This window comes from Neolamprologus brichardi, chromosome 1 (genome assembly GCF_056152115.1).
Source record: "Neolamprologus brichardi isolate AB-2024 chromosome 1, ASM5615211v1, whole genome shotgun sequence".
NCBI classification, from domain to species: Eukaryota; Metazoa; Chordata; class Actinopteri; order Cichliformes; family Cichlidae; genus Neolamprologus; species Neolamprologus brichardi.
This window is the reverse complement of record NC_142104.1, coordinates 45,088,898-45,113,531: the sequence shown is the minus strand read 5'-3', so window position 1 is coordinate 45,113,531 and position 24,634 is coordinate 45,088,898. Positions and strand designations below refer to the sequence as shown.

The 24,634-nt window shown below is 41.9% G+C and overlaps 1 protein-coding gene across 2 annotated transcripts; it reads right to left on the bottom strand.

The window, feature by feature from the left end:
• Positions 1–493: 493 nt before the first annotated feature.
• On the bottom strand, positions 494–23,895 carry vps35 (VPS35 retromer complex component). Of its 2 annotated transcripts, XM_087843111.1 has the most exons (18): positions 23,747–23,895; positions 22,785–22,883; positions 22,286–22,382; positions 21,458–21,581; positions 19,788–19,970; positions 16,022–16,241; positions 14,451–14,534; positions 13,960–14,069; positions 13,368–13,464; positions 11,969–12,117; positions 10,068–10,275; positions 8,528–8,683; positions 6,851–6,973; positions 6,582–6,761; positions 5,424–5,663; positions 5,020–5,163; positions 1,564–1,750; positions 494–1,080 (listed from the first exon to the last, which is right to left on the bottom strand). In XM_087843111.1, exons 1-17 carry the CDS (start codon positions 23,747–23,749, stop codon positions 1,571–1,573), a joined length of 2,397 nt encoding a protein of 798 aa, XP_087699237.1. In that variant the 5' UTR covers positions 23,750–23,895; the 3' UTR covers positions 494–1,080; positions 1,564–1,570. The 2 variants fall into 2 exon arrangements, with proteins under 2 accessions (XP_087699237.1, XP_087699236.1); XM_087843110.1 differs by having other exon boundaries at positions 494–1,750.
• Between the last annotated feature and the right edge of the window lie 739 nt (positions 23,896–24,634).

The following is a 24,634-nucleotide window of genomic DNA, read 5'->3' as shown; positions in this document are numbered from 1 at the left end:
GATGTTACTTAAGATGATATGAGTGCAAAAAGTGAACGAGTAACAGTCTCTTAATAGAGGAGCATGTTGACAAAATGCTGCTGATGTTGGAATCAAAAGACAAAACGAAGACCCCCTTGTTTAAACACACAAGGACTCCTTTAATCTCTTTCAGCATACTGGTGTTAATCAGGTCTATTGGGGGAAAAGGTGTAGTGACTGAAGCCAGGCGAGTGGCTGATTCCAGGAACATCAGAGATCTCTGTCCAGAAGAGCACAGTCCTCCTCAGGTTCCCAGGGGCCAAGCTTGAAGGATAAAGAAAGCTCGCATGGTGAGGGGGGGGGGTTAAATATAGACTTATATGTCTGTCTTAATGCAACTGTTACTGATATTCTTCCATTTCAAACGTTGAATCAAAGTTTGAGCCACAACCAAACAATCCTTCAGCAGCAAACAACAGCACAGCAGAGTCACACTCATGAAACACTGTGTGTAAAATGAGTAAAGTTCACGTACTGTTAATGTCAATTTTATTTCAGTGACAATGATCATTTCTACTTTATCTTTTTATTTATCTGATTTACAAGTGCATTTAAACACATATTTAAAAGCAAAAAAGTAACAGTTCAATGCCGACTCCAACAAATCAACATTAATAAGCAAGAAAGAGAAATCAATAAATGTGGAAAACGACACAAAGCTTCTGCACCATTGTACACTGACGAGTCGGCCAACATACAATCCTGAGGAACTGCTGCACCTCCTTAACACGTTCGTCCAAAAGGACACGGTTTGTTATCAAAACATATCACGGGGAAGAACAAAAAACAGTAATTAGTGAGATCCAGAGAGTGAACTAAACACTGGCCCTTTGATGCCAAGCACACTAAAGCATGCAAACACACCACAGTTTTGACCAGGTCAATGCAGTGGTGAGAAGTCCTGCCTTCAAACGAGACACTATAAGGAGCCTAAAGAGAGAGTGACGAGCACGATGTGGCAAAACGAAGAACGCTGAAGTGTGACGGCCAAAGATCGCACGGTCATCTGGTCTTCAGTTTGGTTTGGCACAATCTGTTTAGAGTTGCCACAAAGCCAACCTAAAGAACAGCAGAGTTATTGATTATTCATGTTCAGGAAACCAGGTATGCAAACCGCTGCAAGAGAACTACAACTCTGAGATTTTCTGTAGTTTTTATACACTCGGCTATTACATTCACTCCTCAGTATGACAGATATCAACAGCTGAAGGCATGATGACAGTTAGCACGTCCTCCATCAACATTAACATAGTGCAGGATACAGACAAACTGGTTAATTGTGGCCTTATAAAGGAATGGTAAATAAAAGAGTTGCCACGACTGCACACTAACGTTACGTGCAGCATTGCTTTACACATGCAGGGAGGAATGATGAAGAGACGTCAACAACTAAATGAAGGACTGAAAGGAGTTCTTTCAGCTCGTGATGTTTATTTCTATCCCTGGCCTTTAACACAACTTCTTTATTCGTGTGATAGTGTGCGGTTGTCTACTCTTAATATAGTGGAACATCTAAATCGGACTTTATCTTTTCCAACCTACATCAGCTTTAAAGGACCAGGCCCTCGTAGGCAGGGCCCTCAGATTCAGGGGATTCCCTCTGCAGACGAAGATGCTCCAGTGTGTTGTGGAAGTGTTTGTTGATCTGCTCCGTCTCTTCACTAGCTTCCAGGTTGGGAAGGTCTTCCCTGATCTTTTGGATCAGCTGGTTTAACACCTGGACTGTCACCTGGATGGGAGGAAGAGGAGGAAGAGCACAAGGGTTCCTGTTTACATTCTAATATTGGGTGGACAACACTCACTCATACCAAAGTATTCATGTGTACGCTCTGTGGGTCAGTTGGAACAGACAAGAGCAACTGTTCAAAACAACAATCTGAACTGTAAAAAAGTGACACATTTTTAATTTGATGGCTAAGCCTCACTCCAGCTCCAGCCTCACTCCAGCTCCGACATGGGTGCCAGGGTTGGTCCCGGAAACAATCCCACCAAACTCTCTAATAAAAACACGGCCTGGTCCGAGGAGGGAAGAGACCTTACACAGGGAGGAGGGCTCAAGGAGTCCTGACAACCAATCAACAGCCACAATATATATGCAGTTTTTTAAGTGTCCATCCATCTTGTTCCGCTTATCCGAGGTCGGGTCGCGGGGGCAGCAGCCTAAGCAGAGAAGCCCAGACCTCCCTCTCCCCAACCACCTCCTCCAGCTTGTCCAGGGGAACACCAAGGCGTTCCCAGGCCAGCCGAGAGATATAATCTTCCAGCGTGTCCTGGGTCTGCCCTGGGGCCTCCTCCTGGTGGGACATGCCAGGAACACCTCACCCAAAAGCATCCAGGGGGCATCCTTGTCAGATGCCCGAGTTACCTTAACAGGCTCTTTACATTTCTTTTAATTTTTTTGTGACCACTGAAATGAAAGTTGGGGCTTGCTTCACATTTAAGTCAATAACTTTAAAAATAACTGCCCAGATTCACGATGCTGTTAGGAATGTGACAGAAGTTCATTTTCACATACACAAACCTGTGCGGACCAGCTCGAGTCTAAAAAGCACACCTCTGGTATCTACACATCCGGGCTTCACTAGAAGCTCTTCCTCAGCAGACCAGCCAAAGCGCTTCAAGGTCACCTCACAAAGCAGCTTTGAGTGTAGCACAAGGATTCAATACACTCATAAAGACAACAGGTCGTTCTTCAGCACAGTGAAACATGACCATAAAGGGAAAGGGGAAAAACGAAGCAGAGAAGTGCTCGATCACCCACAGTAAGTAGGTAATTTCCATCACCACCCAGTTGGCAAAGGTAGTACCCTCCTGCTGCTGTTCACAGCTTTGTAAGAGAATAGAGAATTAGGTCTGTAAGCTTCTGGATAATTACACTGTTTTAGTAATTTTGAATATTAAAATCTACTGTTGTTGTGCAGAGCGAACATTATCAAACCGTATCATTGTCCAAACATTTATGGATCTAACCAACGTTCCCTCTAATGTTTCATGTGTCTGAGCACACAAACTGAGCGTCCCTTCACCACTGTGAGCAACAGCAGACGTGTGCACTGTGGTCACGCCAGCATCCAATCCATCCAAGTTACATGTTTATTAAAGTAATCAGATTACAGCATTTATGTTAGACTACTTTTAATTAACTGCTTTAGCCCACTTACAATGAAAATGTTAAAAAAATCTTGTTCATGACCTGTAGTATGTTAACACTATTGGAAGGAAAAATAACTTGAACTCCAATTTTGAAACAAAACTTTCTTTTGTTTTTAATTAATTTTTTTTTATAAAGCTCTGACTTGAGTCTGTGGCCTGGGAGAGAGTCTGTAACTCTGTCTGCAAAATACAGTAAATAATGACCAATGTTGGGAAATTAATTATTTAGTTACTTCTTCAAAAAAGTAACTGAGTTAAGTTTTTTGCAGCTGTTTACCTAAAAATGCAGCCAGGGCGTTTTTAAATAAACATTTCAAACTATTTACAGAACAATCAGCTGTTCTGCATCAAATCTGATGCCACACAAATTATTTGTGCCACTCCAAAAATAATTTGTGTCACTATGAGATGAAGGAGAACAACAGCTGATACCTGCAGGCCTGACAGCAGCAGATGTGTCACTGCTGTAACACCTGTAACACTCAGCAGTCGCCTCATTGTTCTGACACACAACACTATTGACTACACTACACACTAACTACACACTAACTACACGCTAACTACACGCTGACTACACACTGACAACACACTGACAACACACTGACAACACTATTGACTACACTACACGCTAACTACACGCTAACTACACGCTAACTACACGCTAACTACACGCTAACTACACACTGACAACACACTGACAACACACTGACAACACACTGACAACACTATTGACTACACTACACGCTAACTACACGCTAACTACACGCTAACTACACGCTAACTACACGCTAACTACACGCTAACTACACACTGACAACACACTGACAACACACTGACAACACTATTGACTACACTACACGCTAACTACACGCTAACTACACGCTAACTACACGCTAACTACACGCTGACAACACACTGACAACACACTGACAACACACTGACAACACACTGACAACACACTGACAACACGCTAACTACACGCTAACTACACGCTAACTACACGCTAACTACACGCTAACTACACAAGATTTGTGCTAAACGTGGCAAATCTCTCACATCTCAAACACGCCGTCACTCCTGAAACTTCCTCCGTCCTAAACAACTAGATGCCATGTTGCCATATCATTTTTTGATTGGTCCAGATGGTACTTTTTTGGAACAATAGGAAAGGGGGAGGGGAGGTGTTTTTGCTCACAGGCTTTTGAGCGTTTTCCTTATAAAACGCAGTTTTTACCGTTTCTTCCCGCAGTAAATATAAACAACGACAGTATTCAGGAAGAAAAACAAACATTGCAGATATTTTTATCATAACTCTGGTTTTACGTGGCCGATCAACACAATTTAAAAACTGGTATAAAGTCCACACTTTTCCCGTCAGTTGTTCCGTCTGTCCTGCTCACATCTCCAATGGTTGTACACGTTGTCATTAACGTGGCTTCACTCCACATCAGCCGCTTTGCTAAAACACCGGTGTGGGCACATAAGGACGCTGTCACAGCCTGTCAACCACGTTGATTAGCTGCGTATATACGAATGTGAATCACATCATTGGCTGGACTATGGGATAAGGTGGCATCTTCTGATCCCATAAGGGAGCAGCCAGTCACTGACTAACACTGTTAAAGTATTAATTTTAATTTCAATTCAGGTTAGATTTCTTTTTGTGCACAACGCAGATTTTCTGTGTGCAGAGACGTGCCAGCAGTGCTTAACGGGAACATTGGACCTAACTGTTCATCACTTTAACTTGAGTGGCTGGTTTGAGGCAAATGAAGAAATTATTCTCTCTGGCTAAATTACCAGTTACCGGTTAGCACAAACAATGTTTTTAAAGTAGTGTCTTACCGCATCGTTTTCCCGCTCATAGAAGCAGACGTATCTGTTGAGGATTTCAATGAAAAGCTGAACTTGCAGTGATGGATCCATGCACTGGTTGGCAATCTTCAAGGCTTTCTTTAGACACTCCATCACCCGCTTACCATCACGGATCTAAACGTGTAACATGAGCAGGAGCATTTACAGATGCACAACAGCATGAACAGGATTATATATATTATACATCCATTTGATTCCATAACTAATCGTTTGGGGTTTAATACAGCGACTGTTTAGCCTTCTTCCTCCTCTCTACACGACACTGATGATTCCTTTTAAATGTCAGTGTTTAGACTGTCACTCCTCTGCATGCACATGATTTACTATAACAACGTTATGTTAGTGTATGGGGAAAAAGCCTAACTCCAACACACCTCTTCACCATTTTTGTCAGTGCTGCGACCTGACCAGAAGAGATGGGCACAGATGCTGACAGCTCTGCACTGGTCGGGCTTCTTCAGCAGCTTGGACGCAGCCAGCGCACACTGAGTCCTCAGGGGCTCGTGGTTTTCCTCGCTGAAGCATCGCATTCGCTCAAAAGTGCCAATGATCAAGGTGATGGCTGCCAGCTGAGCTTTGGAGTCACTGATCTCATCCTCATAGAGAGAGAATGCCTAATGTGGACGATGCATGGAGAAGCAAGAGAAGAAAAGGTTGAGGGGGTGGAACAACAGAGACAGAGAAAGAGGGCTATAGTGGTCTGATCGTTTTAAAATACAACAAAATAAAGTTATGAGTTTGGTTATACACTCAAAGGTTTTAGAGAACCCCAATTCTTCCAATTATTTATTGAAGTTCAAGTCGTTCAAGTTCAGTGAATAGTTTCAAATGGTACAAGGGTGAGTGGTGAACTGCCAGAGGTTAAAAAAGGTAAGATTAGCCAAAACGGAAACATTCTGCACAATTCAGAATTATATAAAAGGCCTTTTCCAGGGAACAGAACATGGGTTACACATTTAAACTATTCTGCAGCAATTTCAAAGAAAGTCAGTGAGTCCAGTTTCCTTCACCATCAAAAGGCACTCAGGACAGAACAGCACTCTGCATGCATGCAATGGCCTCTGGTATATGACTAGTTGGTCAGGGGTTCATCCTGCAGCAAGATAATGACCCAAACATAAGTCACAGTCTGCAGACTTAAACCTGCTGGTTTGGGATGAACTGGACAGAAGAGTGAAAGCAAAGCAGCTACCAGTGCCTCATTTATGGGAACTTCTGCAACAGATATGGGAAGAACTTCTGAAGAATATTTGATTTCTGTTGTAGAAAGAACGCCACACGGGTGTTTTCAGACGCCAAAGGTGGCTACGTTGGGTCAAAGGGTCAGAATACATTTTGGTCTCTAAATCGATTCAATGATTTCTTTTTTCAGTCCAACTGCTTTCATTTCAGAGTGCAGTGAGACATTAAACGGCATGATTTTCAATAAAAACTGGAAAAACTCAGGTCTTCTAAAAGTTTTGACCGGTAGTGTGTACACATGTATGTATATAAACTATTTAAAGGCGTGACAGTATTATCAAACTTTCTACCTGTGACATGAACTCATACGCTACAGTCTCGTGGTTTTCAAAGCCAATCTCCCCTGCAGCCAGCGCCCCCTGCAGGAAGAGTCGCAGAGGCAGCTCGGCAAGCTCCGCCTTAATGAGCGCACTGATTGTCTGGTGGGCAAAAGAAAAAATCTTCTGGCACTTCTTTTCCCATTTGTCATCCTAAGAGGAAAAGAAATTGGTGTAATTTCATAACAGGACATAAAATAAATGCATTATGTGCTTTGTGATGAAAAATAACATTTGCTCACGGTTGAGGAGTTCTCCTTGTATCGAAAGGCGAGCTGGTAGGCAGCAAACACAAGGGGAGGCAATGTGTAACGAATCCTTTGGTTTCCACCAGCTCCAAAGTGTTTGCGTGCTGTATTAAGAATCTGCACCAAACAAGAACAAAGTTCAGTGAAAACCGGTCTCAGCAAAAACATTCACTGAAGTACAAACTTAGAAATGTAATCTGCTGAAATTTCCCAAGAACTAGAGAAGGTGGGGACGAAGGAAACACTGCAGCATTATTTTCAGAAACTTCAAGGACACCACTTGCAGGACTCTTTCTAATGCATAATGTGCACATTTAAGACTCTTCGGGTTCGTCTCAAATGCTTGAAAAGAAGACAACTGGACTTCTACAACTTCACAGATACGTTTCCACGAGACTTCTTTAATCCTAAAAAGGTGGAGTGAAGAAGAAGAAGAATCCTTTATTGTCATTATGTCTTCACACACATAACAACATCACATATAAACACAATCAAGAATAGAAACAACAGGTACGATATTATGTGGAGATCCAGGAAGATGACGTCCACACTGCCTGCACCTCCACCAACGCACAACGACCTCCTCGGTCGTGCTGGTGTTCAGGACGAGGTTGTTGTCGGGTGTTGGATCTCCTCTCTACAGCGAGTCTCATCATTGCTCCAATATTAGACCCAAACAATACCAAACAAAACGTAAAGAATAAAAAATAAATACAACTTCACGACTGTGTTAGTGAAGTGAACGGCAAATACAGTGAATAACGTCGGGCTGAGCACACAGCTCTGTGGCAACCAGTGCATCCAGCTCCTCATCCTCACCACTGGAGTACGGGCGATGAAGCCGCTGAGGCACCCGGTTCATTTAAACCTTGGATTGGTTCCTGAGGGTTATTGATCCACTATTAATCATGCGAGTCATCACATGATCCAAAAAACATTCTGAGGTTACCACTGGGTGTGAAGGGTGAAACCGGTGTAGGACACTGTCCCACCATCAGTGGCTGGGAAGGATGTCAGACTGCACAGTAAGTGGCTGATGCTTCGTGTCATAGGCTCCGCCTCTATTCAATGAAGATGGTTCACAGTGGACATAGATGATCTAATTTTAGCAAACATCTGTCTTCTTGGTCCAAAATGTGAACACTGGTATCCTGAGTGAGCTTTAGATGTAGAAATACACGCGAGTGTGCAGCTGATTTCATTTAGGTCCAGTTGGGATAACCACTACTCTAAGATGGTTTTTTGTTTTTTAAGAACACACTTTACTCTTCCTCTTCTTTCCTTTCTGCTTTAGAAGATACATTTAAGATACACGCTGCAGGATCCTGATGACTCCACGCTCGTCTTCCAGAGCAGGGCTCGCAAAATCGCTAGCCCAACGTCCTGGAGCTAGCAATATCTCCGGTCAGGCGACCAAAGTCTATCTCAGCCCCGCCCGTCGGGTTATCATATAGCCCGACAAGCTATATGATAACCCGTCCCTCTCAGCCCAGAGCTTTACTTCCCCTTCCTCCATGATGAGGTTAGCTACGGTGGGTGACACAGAGCCCACGGCACGTTGTTGGCCTTGCCTGTACAAATGTCCAGTTGCTTTGTTTTCAAGCACTCACGACCACCACAACCTTGATGACTGAGAACATAGAAAGACACCATGTTAACGCAAACACCTACAAGATACTGCTGATCAGGATCTTCAGAATGGAGCAGATGGATGAAACGACCCACAAGGCTCTGCTCCTCAGCAAAGTCCTCTGGGTCTGGATCATCCGTTGGTTGGTCTGGCTGGTCCTGTATCAGTGTGGACACCAAGTTCAAGATGGCGTCCACCTAGAGGAACAAAGGGTACAACATTAAACCGAGACTATTTACAAACTGTAACCAGGTTAGACGTCTGCACAATAATGCACAAAAACTTTAAAGAATACTTTAACATGAAACTACTAAAACTAAAATGAACAAACAGCTACTTTTACACAGATTTCTCACTAATCTAAGCAAATATGACAAGTTGTATCACAAAGTACAGAACAAAATGTTGGATTTTCAAGATGATACTGCAGCCACACATAACCAGTGTGCATTCAGAGACTGTGGCAAAACAGCCGACACAAGTTTTCTGTTAACATCACTTTTCCATCTGTCGCTGAGGGCTTCTCTACGCCGACTGTAGTTTGGGGATTTTGCCAACTTTATAGTTTGGCAACGATTTTGCCAAACTATCTAAATGTGTCTGCAAAAAGTTGATTCTGTTCATCTGGACGTAGCGTAGCGATCAACAACCACTGATCAATAACCACTGATCAATGGCCATGAGTACCATTCACAGAGAGTTGGGGAATGGCTGCAATCACAGCATGTAAGATGGTGACAGATGGACCCTTAGGCCCTCTCCTCGGTTCAGAGATGGTCTTTCCCTTTTCACGTAAATGGCCTCCTTGACTCCGCCCTCAAACCAGCGTTCCTCCCTGTCCAGGATGTTACATCCTCATCATTGAAAGAGTGTCCACTGGCCTGTAGGTGTGAATAGAGTCCTGGCCTGACGAGGTGGCTCTTCTGTGTTGTGCCATCCTCTTCACCAGAGGTTGTTTGGTTTCCTCGATGTATAAATCCTGCCAATCCTCCTGCACTTAACAGCGTACACTATGTTACTCTGTTTGTGTCGGGGGACCCGATCCTTGGGGTGGACCAGTTTTTGGTGCAGCGTGTTTCGGGGTTGAAAAGCCACAGAGACCTGGTGTGTTCTTTCGCCATCTTACATGCTGTGATTGCAGCCATTCCCCAACTCTCTGTGAATGGTACTCATGGTCATTGATCAATGGGTTTTGGTCAGTGGTCATGAGAATTTGCATAATTAAGATTAAGGAACTGACCTCCCAGCCCATTGTTCCCTCAGTGGGCTGGTTTCAGTCATTATGCAAATGTCCTGTTTATAAGATTGAAACCTGCAGTCAGAGACTGAAGACGTCACCTGATGATGACGAAACGTTTCTCCCAGAAAATGCTGCGTCCAGATGAACAGAACCAACTTTTTGGAGATTTACTTTCCTGGATGATTGAGATGCATCAAGACGATATATAAATGTGTAAAAAAATTAATTACAAAAATGTATCTATGAAAACCACACATCCTTATGTAAAGTGTTGCTGGGAGGTTGTTTTGTCTGATGCTCTGTCAGCTTAAACACAAATCTACAGCTGTTAGATTAATAACCTGCTCTTGTGCCACAATGGTGGTGTTGTAGTCCAACGTGTTGCTCAGCACATAGCAACTCATGTTCTTGCGAGACTCATAGTCGAAGTATTCAAAGAGTGGTGGGAAGTGTTTGAGCTGCAGGACCATCAGCACATTGTTGTAGGTATCCACCGGGATCTTCAACAACCTGGTGAGTTCCTTTGACACCGCACTGCTGGTTGCTATGCTAGAGGAGGGAGAAGAAAGGAGACTGAAAATGTTTTTCCCTGCAGCATTAAAAAAAGCCGACTCAGGTTTACAGGGACAAAAACCCTCATACCTTCAGGGGAATCAGTGGGCTCTTGTCAAAGATCAAGTTTGTGGAAATTATTAAAGTTGAGAAACTGAGTGAGGACACACATAAAGGTAAGCATATTGATGCTTAGAGATGTTTCTGTTTGTTCTCCAAACATCTGAACTTTGCCCTCATCTGTCTAAAGGACTTTGTTCAGTTGCAACTTTGCAGAATGAAGTCACTGTCAAACTCTTTTTAGAGAGAAGACATCTTGTTTGGAAAACAGCAACATTTCCAAATCAGTCATACTTGTAACCTCTGTTTTGCACTTTGACCTTTAACATGCTTACTGAGGCCTCCAGCGTCAGGGAGGCTCTTGGGTAGATTTTGTGGGACAATACACTCTTGGACGGGGGCTGTCTTGAAGGTTTTCCACTTGTGAATAATCTTTCTCACTGCACAGTGAGTTCAGATTGATTGGAAATGCTCTTCTAGCCTGACCCAGATTAACAGGCTGCTTCCCTCAGATCACTGCTGATGTTGTTGCCGTTGTTTCTCAAGAAAGCAACGTATTACTCATTACTTGTTATTCTTCTTCAAAGTAATCCAGTACTTTGCCTAATTAATTACAGTAACTGTTACAGTGCTTTTGACTCTAGGCTGCAGTCCCACATGTCGACACAAATCTATACTAATGAAGACGCATTTGATCTTTCTCTTAGATTTCAGCTTTTTAACACAAAGCAAAGTTGAAAACAGACCAAAGGCCCAAACTAATTGGTGATTCCACATTAGAAACACCAACAGGTAGAAATACAGCCTGACTGCTACCTGCTGAAGGGTCTGCTGCTCTGCGGTCGGCACAACATTAAACAAATCACGTCGACTTCTTTGTTAGCTTAGTGTTAGCTTAGTGTTAGCTTAGTGTTAGCTTAGTGTTAGCTTAGTGTTAGCTTAGTGTTAGCTTAGTGTTAGCTTAGTGTTAGCTTAGTGTTAGCATGCCACATTACTGAAATATGTAGTGTGATCATTGTAACATGGTACTTCAGAGTGTGTTAACACACAGCTGACTCACTGACACACCTACAAACAACCAGAGGCTCACATTTAACTGATGATCAACCAAGCACCATTTTTAATTCAGTTTTATTTAAAAATGACAAATCACAACAAAAGGAGCCTCAGGGCGCTTTATATTATTATTATTTATATATATATATATATATATATATATATATATATATATATATAAAAATATATAAATATATATATTATTTATATTGTAAGGTAAAAATCTTAAGATAATATAGTGCATGTGATAATCAGGACCTGGCTGCTACTTAATTCCCATGGAAGCAGGAAGCCTGGACTGTACTGCTTCACTGCTTTACCATCTTGTTAAATAAATAATGACGCTGTATAATATGACGGTGTATTTGCCAAATGTTAAGATGATTATTATGTCCTGATATGTAAAACCTTTCATCTGCACAACTCATGAAAGCAACCAAGTTTCTAGTTTCCTCAGTAATACTAATAACACATCTCCATATGCAAAGCCATTGATGTTATAAGAATGAATGCATTCTGCAGCTTTTATTAAACACGGCTCACTGAGGAGTTCATCGAGGGACCAGAGACTTACTGTTCCAAGTTGAGCTTGTTGAAGATCTCCACAGTACTCTCCAGGACTTTGTCTACATAATCTACACGTTCAGGGTAGCATTTCATGGCCAGATTGATGAGAGAGACCTGCAGCGATACGATATCCTCTGATGGCATGTCCTGGCGAGACTGAAAGAGTAGACGACAGAAGGGAGCAGTAATCCCATTGTTAGTTACACTTACTCTATTACTCTACCTAGTTTGAGAGGATCCGCCTTTGACCATACTGTTGTCCTGTAACAAATAAATTATGATTGCTAGTTTCCTAAGATCCTGATATGATAAACCATCTCTGTTAGACTTTAAACGTGGCTCCATAATAACATTATGTGCTTTTAATGTGCTCTGTGCAGCTACAACTTAAAAGAAGACTTCTTAATAACACGCGTATGGTTAAGGATAGCTCTCTCCCACAAACCTTTTCAATAAAGTAACTCTGTCATCTACTTTGGTCAAACTAGGGCAAATACAATCTTTTGGCTATATTGTGATACTCTCTATATATCATGACAGGTCTGGCGCCCCAGCTCCCCGGTGCCGCGGGTGAGTTGCAGCTTAAGTCAGGTTTTTTCTGTAACTATCAGCATGTGTGGTTTCCACTGAACCTCCAAATCTCAGCTGAAAGCTCATATAAACCATTTCTACGACCAGCAAACAGCGAAAACAACAAACGATTAAAACATCTGTTACATAATTTTGCAAAATGTGCCTAAACACAAACATGGAAGCCACGAACTCACGTGACTTCACATAACCAAGCCGATGGCACCTTGTCTAAGAGCAGAGATCTTACAGAGTCCCAAACTGCAAGTGTTGAACACCACACATATACTGCATGTTAGACAGTAACGTGCAATCAGACGTGCTGTTTCTCCTGTTTCTCTGGCTGTTGTCGTATCACAGCTGCTGGTTTATTTAAACTTTTCTTTGGTGTGTGGGGAGATGTTCACACGCGCAGTTTAAAACATTCGTAATTTTGCAGGGGAGGACTTTTCAGCTGGTGGGATACATTCGTGGTACTGCTACCTTTGCATCAATAGTTTTATGTCATTTTGCAAATTACTGCATTTTGTTCGTCATCCTCCTTGGAAATCCAAATGACAGCGAGTCTGCAGCTCCCACTATCGCCATATTTTCCCTATCTGATAGTGTATAAACGCTCTCGCTCAGCGCAATGCGCCAAAAATGTGCCGCAGAAAATTTCCGATTGGGATGGGGGGGGGGGGATTACGTGCAGACAGCTTCATATTTCCACGGCAACCTATACTCGATGGCTATGATAAAGGCATTTTAATCATCATACGTGGAAAAACTCGCGATACATCAAGTATATATTGCCGACCCCTGTGTCAAAGCTTCTTGAATTTAAGCAAACGTACCTGGATTACAGTGGCCACCTGCTGAGAGAAGATGTCAAACAGTTTGATTTCAGCAGGGATCCCTGGGCCATCTTCTCGATGAGCAAACAGAGCGAGTCTGAAACACAAATCAGAAAAATCTCCATGAACAGACTGAAGTCCTTGAGCTCAGCTGTGCTTCAGGGTTTTAAAACATTTGTAATGTTCATGCTGAAAAGCATTATTATGAGCAAATCATCATTACTCTAAACAGGAAGAACAAAATGCTGGAAGCCTCATGTTGCAGTTAAAGGTTAAGCTCGGGGACCAGAGTAAATAAACATGCTTATGCAGCAGCACAGTGGTGAAGGTTAGCACTGGCTACGTTTCCTGTTAGCTCCCTGTGCGAATTTCCTCCGACAACCTAACAACACATAAGTGTTGGGCTGAACGAGAACTCTAAACTGACTATGATTAAGATACAAACATTTAAATACAAATCTAATATTAAAATGTATAGAATAAAGTAATATATGGCTAACTGTAACTGGTACTGTCAGTGAGTATAACTGAGTGGTCAACAAGTCTCAAAAAGCAGTAAATTCCAGCTCTGCTACAGCACATAAAAGCATACCTGTCAATGAGGGCGATGATGATGTTCTTGACATTCACGTGTTGATGTAGCTCAGCACAGGAACGCAGGAAAGGATTCAGAGTTTGAAGGTGGAACTCGTCTGGGAAAACCTTCGGAGACGAGATTATTCCAGTTAATTCCTGAATCACTGTGACTGCACGTCATATATCTGAAACAACCAGGACGCTCCAAGACTGAAATAAAGGCCATTTGAATTCTTCAAATAATGTTGGGTTATTGGGGGACTGCAGCCAGTGAGTCAGCGCTCAAACACAAGAACACGGCGGGTGGAACAAACCTGCTTACATTTGACCAATCCCCCATTTGTTTCCTTTAACATGGTGCAGTGTTTGTTTTACTAACAATGCACGGTTTCTGCTCATCCCCACTATTCCCTAAACCCAGAGTTATAAACTAAGGTACAAACAGGAAGTAAAGTCTAGTCTATGGATTAGTTGTAAATGAGACTTGAGGATTTTCACATAAGGTACCTGAATGATGCACTCCATAAGATATTCCTGAGCCAGTGAATCCCTGCAGTTCACAACCTGCTCCAGGACTCCAGGAAGAACGATCTGTGGAGAGAAAAAGGCCCACAGGAAAAATGGTTTGACTGAACAAATACCAACTTATCATAAATACAACAACAGTATGTACGCTATAAACACATGTCAAACGTAGCAAACACGATGCTGAAGACTGAAACATTACAACTCAATGTCAAAAGAAACATCAATGCTCAAGGATATGACATTGTGCTCTACTTGTTTCTGGAGTATGATTACTTCAAAGTGCTATCCTGCTTTGTGAAAACTCAAAGTGAGGAGTGGGGTTTGCAGCTGTGAATGACCAAAAACATACACGTTACATCCAAAAGCATCCTGGAATGGATAAAATGATAATACGGGATAACCACTTTGACACTAAACACAGAGGAGCACTGGACAGAGTTACAAACTTCCAGCATAATCAGATGTGCATAATAACACTGAATCTTTGCTTTTGGGCCACATGTGTGTTAGCCTCCTCTACCACTAGGGGTGGGGGAAAAATGGATACTGTGTAGCATGGTGATATTTTGTTTGCTAATAATGTATGGATACAGGGACAGCAGAAATCGATACTTTGTTACAAAAAGGTTTTTGTGCTCTGACTTCAGAGCATGTTGATCCTTTTTCTGAGCAAGAATCCTGACATTCCTTCACTGTCCAAATGTGTTTCACTTGTTTTTGGCAGCAATAAACATGACAGTTTACTTATTTTAATTTAAGACATGTTTTATTTTAATTAAGTTTAAAACTGTTTTATTTAATGTAAAATTATATTTTGTTTTAATTGACTTTCAAATTCTTCAGTTGCTGAAGGGGCTGCATAGTTTTCATAAACTGCATAGTTCAGAATAGCTATAATTGTACCAGATGGTTGATTCAGTTAAGTTGGACTAGACTGTAATACAAACCGTTCAGTTTGTCAACAATAAAACTGAAATGAGAGAAAGACTGAGTGTGAGACTTTGATATTAGAGAAAATGAATATTGATAAAGTTTACCTTTATGTACAGAATCTGAATATCGCAAAATATTTTTAAAAATTGCAATAATATCGTATCGTGGGATGTATGGTGATTCCCACCTCTATCTACCCCCCCCACAGTGATGCTATCGCTCACAGGAGGCTGATAGGATGATCACTCACTGGAGCACATAACTCAGCACTAATGTGAGTCAAACCACGACCACATAATGAAGCCATAACATAGTTTACTTTGGTGAAAATAAAGCAATGTGCGCCTTATGTGGTCATATATTAGATCACATCTCTGGAGACTTCCAGTACATGCAGAAAAGACACAGGAAGTCAGGTAATGTCAACATAACGTTAATCGAGTTGATAACAACCTTATCACTATAACACAAGTAAACACAGATAATCAAACATCACGCCCACATTTCTGAAAGTCATGATCAGTGTTGAACACACCGAGCAGCTCTCCTCTTTCTAAGACGACAGTAACAAATCGATTTCTGAGACCACTGTGCAGATCTAGTGTCAGCAAACACACCTGTTTGTATTTCTCCACATTGACACCCTCCAGCTGGCTGAGCCGAACCAGATTGGTGCCCACCAGAATCCTAAGTTCTTGTCGCTCCTTCTCTCTCTTCTCTCGGTCTCGGCTGTGACCCTGATGCTGCATTCGAACCCACAACTTGTTCATCTCCGCAAAGTTTAGAAGCACAAAGTCGATGGAGTCATTGATGTCCCCGGTCATCTCCTCTGTTCCCCTGTGGAGTCAAAGCTGCAGGTTAACAGGAGGGATGCAGAAGATTACAGGACCAGAGTTCTCCTTCCCCTCGCTGATTTCTACATTAAAATTAAAATATTAAAACACCAATATAACACCGTGAACAGTGACGCGTTTTTAATCCAAACAGTGGACTTAATCATTTATTATATGAAACACCCTGCTTAATATCCCTGAATAGAAATGTCCAGTCACAGATCACATCTACATCACATCACCTGAATGTTAATAAATTCTATTAAGTCTCTTTCATCTTTGTACTCAACCCAAACATTAAGAAAAAGATCGTGTGTGTTCTTTGGGGATTTGTGTTGGCATGTGGGGCGCAGCCTTCGTCCCACAAGCCTCGTAATGATTGGTCATGACTAGAGATGCACGATACCACTTTTTTATGTCCAATACCGAGATCATAAATTTGGATATCAGCCGATACCGATATGAATCCAATATAGTGTTTTTTTAATCAATAAAACTGTTTTTCTAATATCTTGCTGCTTTTTATATAAGTTTACACTCAAGTTTAAATAAACAACAACACTGAAGCTATTCTGTTACACCTGTATGTAAAAAATACAACAAAATATTTCATAGTTCAGCAAAACTGATCAATCTAATAAACGTAAACCTGCTCCATCCTCCCTATTCTGGTATTTTAAAGAGTACTTAGCAGAAATATTAAACAACCTAACTAATAGGGTTGCAAACTCCCAGCAAAAAAAAAAAATAGGGAACCACGCTCCACCTCATGATGCTTAATCGATGTAATCAACTTTAATTTGATGCAGTGTGGAAAAATGCACAGAAATAAATTATTTTTCAAGAATAATTAAATAGATTCAACATCTTTCTTCAACAGAACTGCAGACTGCACAGATGGTTCCCAAAGGAAAAAGTACTACAGCTTACTGTATATTAGACTTAACAGTTACTATATACAGTAATGGACTTCTATACATTTTACATCAGATTAAAACTTTGGGTGTAAGATTCAGATAATTATTTATTAAAAGCTCGACATTTTAAATGAGAATAAGAAAGAAAAGTATGTCTTTGTGCCCCCTTTTCCCTGTTCATGCCCTATCGGCCCCCCTGGCTACACTTTGCTAGCTCCGCCCCTGCACAGTTACGTCAGCTGTAGAAAAAGATCCTGGTGTAGAAATAATATTAAATAAATTCTAACAACAGATTATCAAGCTTAAACGTGCTGCTGTTGTTCAGCCGCTGGTTTCCTCTTTCTGGTGCAAAGTGAGACAAAAACAAAGAAGAGAGACGATCAGCTGATCATTGATCAGTTTATGATTGAAGCAGCAGCAGAGAGAGAGAGAGAGAGAGAGAGAGAGAGGCAGTCGCTCCATATATCTGTTGTTAAGCTTAAAGCGGGAATGCTTTACAAACACTCAGAGATGAACTTACACACTTGCTTTACTTCTCTCTGGGAAAACTTCCTCGGAGATGAAATGCTGGTTTGAGGCTACAAACACACACAGCCGCTCTATCACGTGACCACACTGCTGCGACGTGCAAAGGTTATGAGCTGAGTTACGCCGTGTCACAAGTTTTGTGAGGTGCTTTTTTGATATTTAATGGATCAGATTACATTTTTTATTTCTCTCTGATATCCGATCCAGTAATTTACGTCAGTATCGGACAGGTAAGTAATATCGGATCAGTCCATCTCTAGTCATTACGAGGTAATTCTACAGATTAACCTGGAAGCAGCATAACGAACGTCTTTCTCCTCGGAGAAATTAAGTAATCTAATCCATTACTTTTAAGAAAGGTGTTCTGTGTAATAATGTTTTTTACTTTAATGACCTGATCACAACAAGAGGGGAAACACCTCCAACATCCACAAACATCCATAATGTCTTTCATACGCTGCTTAGGATGGTGGTGACTCCCAAAGTGATATCGATAATAGAATCTGAATCACCAAATTCTTATCAATTCCCATCCCTACTCACAATAATGACCACAGTGTCAGCATGTATACGTGTCTCTATTAACATCTATATGTTTTAAAAAGCCATTATTATAAAGTACCTTTGACCTTCAGAGTCATCTTCCTCCTGTGAATCTGACGTTACCTTCTCTGTTTGTTTCACTCCTCATGATCATTATGTCACTTATACAGAACCCCAACTACTAGAAATTTCTTCACTAAATATGGAATAAAGATTCTGAAAAAGCGTTGCAGGCCTGGTTAAAAGAACTTCACAGATCTATCAGGACTTCTAATAAGAAGTGCCTTATAACATTACCAATGTATTAAACAGCTGGGGCCAGAGCACCCAACAAAACACTAGCATTAAAAAATACAGCAGACACACAAAGATGTGGCCCCGTCCTGATTTCCTACGTTTGAGTTTAAATGTTTCAAATCATCAAACAAATGTTAATATTAGAGAAAGATAACACAAGTAAACACAAACTACAGTTTCTAGGTGTTTATAATTAGGGGAAAAATCCAAACCTACAAAGCTCTGTGTGAAGGTTGCAAACTTTCTGCAGACTCGATCGCTATAGACCTCCAAAATTCAAGTGGCTCAAGAACTGTGTGCAGAGAGCTTCATGTGATGGGTTTCTATGCCCAAGCCTTACATCACTATGCAAAGCGTCAGATGCAGGGGGGATTAAGGTGTGGGGGGGGTAAATTCAGGAGCTGGGCCTGGCCCCTTAGTCCTAGTGAATGGTTCTTACTCCTTCAGTATAAAAACACATTATAGACAATTTTATACTCCAACTTGTGGGGCGATCGTGGCTCAAGAGTTGGGAGTTCGTCTTGTAATCTGAAGGTTGCCGGTTCGAGCCGCGGCTTGGACAGTCTCGGTCGTTGTGTCCTTGGGCAAGACACTTCACCCGTTTCCTACTGGTGGTGGTCAGAGGGCCCGGTGGCGCCAGTGTCCGGCAGCCTCGCCTCTGTCAGTGCGCCCCAGGGTGGCTGTGGCTACAATGTAGCTGCCATCACCAGTGTGTGAATGGGTGTGTGAATGGTAGTGTAAAGCGCTTTGGGGTCCTTAGGGACGAGTAAAGCGCTGTACAAATACAGACCATTTACCATTTACTTTGTGGGAACAGTTGGCCCCTTCCTGTTCCAACATGACTGCACACCAGTGCAAAAAGCAATGGTCCATAAAGACACGGAGCAGCAAATATGGTGCATAACTGCCCTGCACAGAGTCCTGACCTTAACCTGACAGGTTGTCTTTGGGATGAGTTCGAGCAGAGACTGTGAACCAGGCCTTATTCGTGTCTGACCTCACAAATGCCATTCTGTAAGAAAGTCCATAAAACACTCCTAAACTTTGTGGAAAGCCTTCCAAGAATAGTCAAAGCTTTTATATACAGCTGCAAACTCTATGGATTAAGAATGGGATGTCATTGAAGTTTATTTGAATGTAAAGGCAGACAAGCAAACAGTATAGTGGAGCAAAGATATTGCAGGTTGCAAACACTCCTTTGTAAATGAAATGTTGGAAAGGAAAAAAAAAAAAAACACACAGAGGGAAAAGCTCAGCTTACTTACTCTGACTGCTCTCCATCATCTGGTAGTATGTTGCGAGTACACTGCAACAAGTAATTTCTGAGGAAGAGCCCCCTGAGTGGGTGCTGGACACCACGGCACATCTCAACGAGGTCCTTCAGAATGTCCTTGCGAGACTGCGGGAAGGACCGAACATATACCACACCCACTGTGATTAGCAGATAACTGGGGAGACGGGAGGAAACAGAAGACTTCATTAGACAGACATCTCCACAACTTCAGAGTATAACGTCAGTATAAACAGACAACAGTCTCACAAGCTCACAAATGTGATTCATCACATTTCACCTGCACCAATGCGCTACTCACAAGTGTAAAAGTAACTTTTGCACATTTACTGGCGACCAGCACTGCAAACCCTCGCTCTCCTAGTAGAGACACTTATGTTCAAGTTGTCACATTCACAAGATTTTGAGTGAAACTTAACTCTGATCACGAGGTCAAAATCACAAGGAATTAAACTCAATGTGAAGCTCCTACGTGACCTCATTCTCCAGTTATCGCATTCACAAACGTAGACGTTCGCGCTGTCCGCCCACCCACCTACTCACCTGCCATGCTGACAACAATAGTGCCATCAGCCTCTTACGGCTGAGGCGTAAAAATCCACACATCACAACAAGAATCCATATTAACATTACATCAACAGATCGAAATATTTAATTCTGAAACATTGCCTCTGCATCCAAATGTCTCAATATTTGGACACAGATACACAAGGACCAGCCCACATTTGCTTGTTTGGTCTGAGCTACATCCACAAATGCAGGTAGAAAGCTGGGACAGGGGCCTAGAGCTGAAATAATATCACCATAATAAAATAGCTCTAGGAGGAAAACATCAGTTCAAACAAAAAGCAGATAACATGGAGACGTTGGCCTTACCGATACAAATCTGCAACCTTTTCAGACCAAACACGTGTCGGTTAGTTTATGAGCTGAAATGCTTTGTTTTTAGCTGAAATGTTAATGTGGCCTCTCTACTAGAGGTGGGAATCACCACACATCCCACGATACGATATTATTGCAATTTTTAAAATATTTTGCGATATTCAGATTCTGTACATAAAGGTAAACTTTATCAATATTCATTTTCTCTAATATCAAAGTCTCACACTCAGTCTTTCTCTCATTTCAGTTTGATTGTTGACAAACTGAACGGTTTGTATTACAGTCTAGTCCAACTTAACTGAATCAACCATCTGGTACAATTATAGCTATTCTGAACTATGCAGTTTATGAAAACTATGCAGCCCCTTCAGCAACTGAAGAATTTGAAAGTAAATTAAAACAAAATATAATTTTACATTAAATAAAACAGTTTTAAACTTAATTAAAATAAAACATGTCTTAAATTAAAATAAGTAAACTGTCATGTTTATTAAACACATTTGGACAGTGAAGGAATGTCAGGATTCTTGCTCAGAAAAAGGATCAACATGCTCTGAAGTCAGAGCACAAAAACCTTTTTGTAACAAAGTATCGATTTCTGCTGTCCCTGTATCCATACATTATTAGCAAACAAAATATCACCATGCTACACAGTATCCATTTTTCCCCACCCCTACTCTCTACTGGGTAAAAGGAAGACAGCGCTGAACAGACGCCACTAATCTCCACATTTGATAGAAGTTCAGGTTGGGTGATACTCACAGTCTGGGGATGATGTTGCCTGCATACTGGACCAGCTCATACAGATCTGCCACCTTACGTCCCTTAGCAAACTCGTCAGTCAGATAAACCTCTAAGTAGTGGAGTTCATCAGAGATTGCCATATCTGCAGACAGTGTTAGGGACCAATGCACACACGCCACAAATCACATACATTCAACAATACAGTTCCTTGCAGCATGTTTATAATGTAGTGGCTTCACTTTCAGTCTGCACACAGTGTGTTCAGGAGCAACACTGTCAGGCCACCTAAGCATTAAGTGTTCTTTCAATTTCACAGTACGGCTCTATGAGCCTACACTTTGCACCGAGTCCTACTCCAAAAGATCCTCAAAGGAAGCATCAGTAGAACTAAAATTAAACGAGTGCAGTAGTTCTGCCTTTTTTCCAACAGTTGTTCAACTAAGACTATTTTGGATTCCCAATGGTCAGAGTGTTTGACTTTAGAAGGCAGCCAGCTCTGGAGCTCTCATTGATTAAACAAGATATTGTTGTACTGTTGCATACTGTCCATGCTGTTTCAACTTCTGGCCCAGTGTCTGAAGTTTTCTCCCCAAACCAATGTGACCATGCAGTGAAATACTAGGCAGCTTATTCTCTGTGTCCTTTTCAAGTGAGTATCTCCGCCTGCTCGCTGCTTCATCTGCCTTCAAATATGATTAACATATTTGAATGAATGGCAATATGAAAACCCCACCTCAGACATAAAGTTATAAACTGTGACATGTAACGACTGGCTAGTAGCATCTGTTATACAGTCAGCATGTTTAGATGAGACATACATGTCTGATCAGCACATGTAAAGAATACAGAGCTCGTAGTAGCTCTTTGGAGAAAGCATGGAGGTCCTTAGTTCACCCAACATGTTGGAGGCATGCTTCAGGGCGTCCATCAACTTGTTTTTGTCCTGCAGGCCACAAATATATTACACATCACATCCAAAACACATTCGTGATTCAAGAAACACGTCATGTATAACACACTGAACAGCCTGAATGGACCTCGAATTCATCTTTGAGACATCATTATGCAAAGGAAGGGGATTAACTGATGGAAAATGCCCCTCATTTACTTACATCAATAAAATTTGGTTCATTCTTTTCCCCATAGTGTAAGAAATATGATTACTGCACAGTCTCTTTAAAGATCATAACAAAGTTTTGAGGTTATATTAGCCATCTCTATTGATCTTTGTAGTATTCCTTTTAATCAAAAAGGCAATAAAAGTCCAGGCGTATCCTTAGGAAGAACCAGTGGTTTAAAAAGCACATCACAATCAAGATGATCCTATAAACGGAAACGCTCCTACCAGGCATCGCTTCATCTGGAACGACTGGACCTTGACAGCTTGCACAGCTTCATCCAGAAGCTTCTCCTGCTCGTCCTGGGGTGACTGCTGTGTTGCTGGCTGCAGCAGAGGATGGAAATACAAGTTATAGCACTCCTTGATTGATCGAGCAGGATTTTCCTCATGCAACAGCATAAAAAGCAAGAACTCGAGTTTGACTTGTCTGATGATCTATAACGCCAGAAAAGAGAAAGGAAAAAACGGAGCAGCCTGAGGAGTTCAGCAGACTCCCGAGTTGTTGTTTCCGTGTCTAAATCCAAAACACGAGTCAGATTTGTTTGCGTGTTTGAAGTCACGGCCGACTAGCTGGATGGCTGTAACTGCTAATCAGGTTTAACGGCAGGCTCGTCCTCGCCTCGCAGAGACAGTGACCGTCCGTGAATTGAAGAAAAGTTTTACAGAAACGACTGAATCAGACCAAAGAAGCTGCTACAGGTGTTTAGCTCGCCTGCACAATCTCACACGACACTTCCGTGTGTGTGCACCACACAGGCGTCCTGCTCCGTTACTCTAAGTCGGAGTCAACCACAACATTTAGACGCTTACATTAAAATATGACACAGCACAGCGAAAGACGACGCTAACAAAAACCTCACTGTACAGTCTTTAATTTGCGTCAGAAATATTGATGTTTACCGCAGCCTTTATTTGCAAATATCACACTGTATACAGGAGCACGATGAGTGTTTCAAAGACAAACACAAATGTTGCAGTTGCTCGATAGCTTCCCTCAGTCGGCTGCTAGTTAGCTTAGCTAGCTGCTGTCAAACGCTGAGCTAGGCCAAAGGACCATTCACGTAGGTGACGTAGATCAAATCACGTTACACAGTCAAAATGAGTTTTTCCAGCGGTCAAAACTTCACACGGGCTAATTTCGGAACGCACAACGTTGCACTAAAGTCGGTATTCGGTGAAGTGCTTACCATGGTTATGGGACGCGTTGCAGCTCAGTCGAAGGCTGGCCTGTCATGTGACCCACAGGAACGGGGCTGACGGTCTGCTCTCAGTTAGCGTCACGTCAGATCGCAGGCGTGGCCGTTTCTCCACCACATCACTACGGCTCACTTCCCCACGAAAGGGCTCGGGGCTACATTAAGAAAAATATATTATTGATCGTTTCGAGAAAAGAGGCTGAAATGTGGAGATTACAGTTGTTGTTTCAAGAAAAATACACGCCTCCTATGCCCTCTATGCCTCGTGTGAACGAGTTAGTTAAACAAATTGATCAGTCTTGTGATATAACACACATCCTCTTTCGTTGTTATTGCAACACTATGAAAACACCTCAGTATACATAAAACTGTATTATGGAGAGTTGGGACAGTTGCTAGTGGCAACACTGAAGACCAAGTTGAGATTCTTCTGCGACTCTTCAGGGAGACCACATCACAAGTTCAACATACAGTTTTTGAAAGACAGCAAGCAAAAGAGTTCGACTGTGAAGGAACAGATTTGAGGTGCTGGGGGATCTGGTCGAAGAGACAATAGAGAAGCCCTGGACAGAAATACAGAAGACCTGGAAGGCAAACACCAAAGTCCTGGGGAAGAAGAAGAGGGAGCAGAAAGATGGGATGACAAAAGAGACATGGGAGAAGATAGAGAAGAGAAATCAGAATCAGAACACTTTATTAATCCCGAAGGAAATTAGGGTTACAGCAGGCAGCACGCTAATGGCGCATGCGCACTTACAAAGGAACCTTCTGACCAACTTTACACAAACATCACATTGGGGAGACATGTCAGAGAGGTAGGCTGATAGGAAAAAACAACGAAAATACATAACATGAGGTGAGAGGAGGAGAAAAAAACTC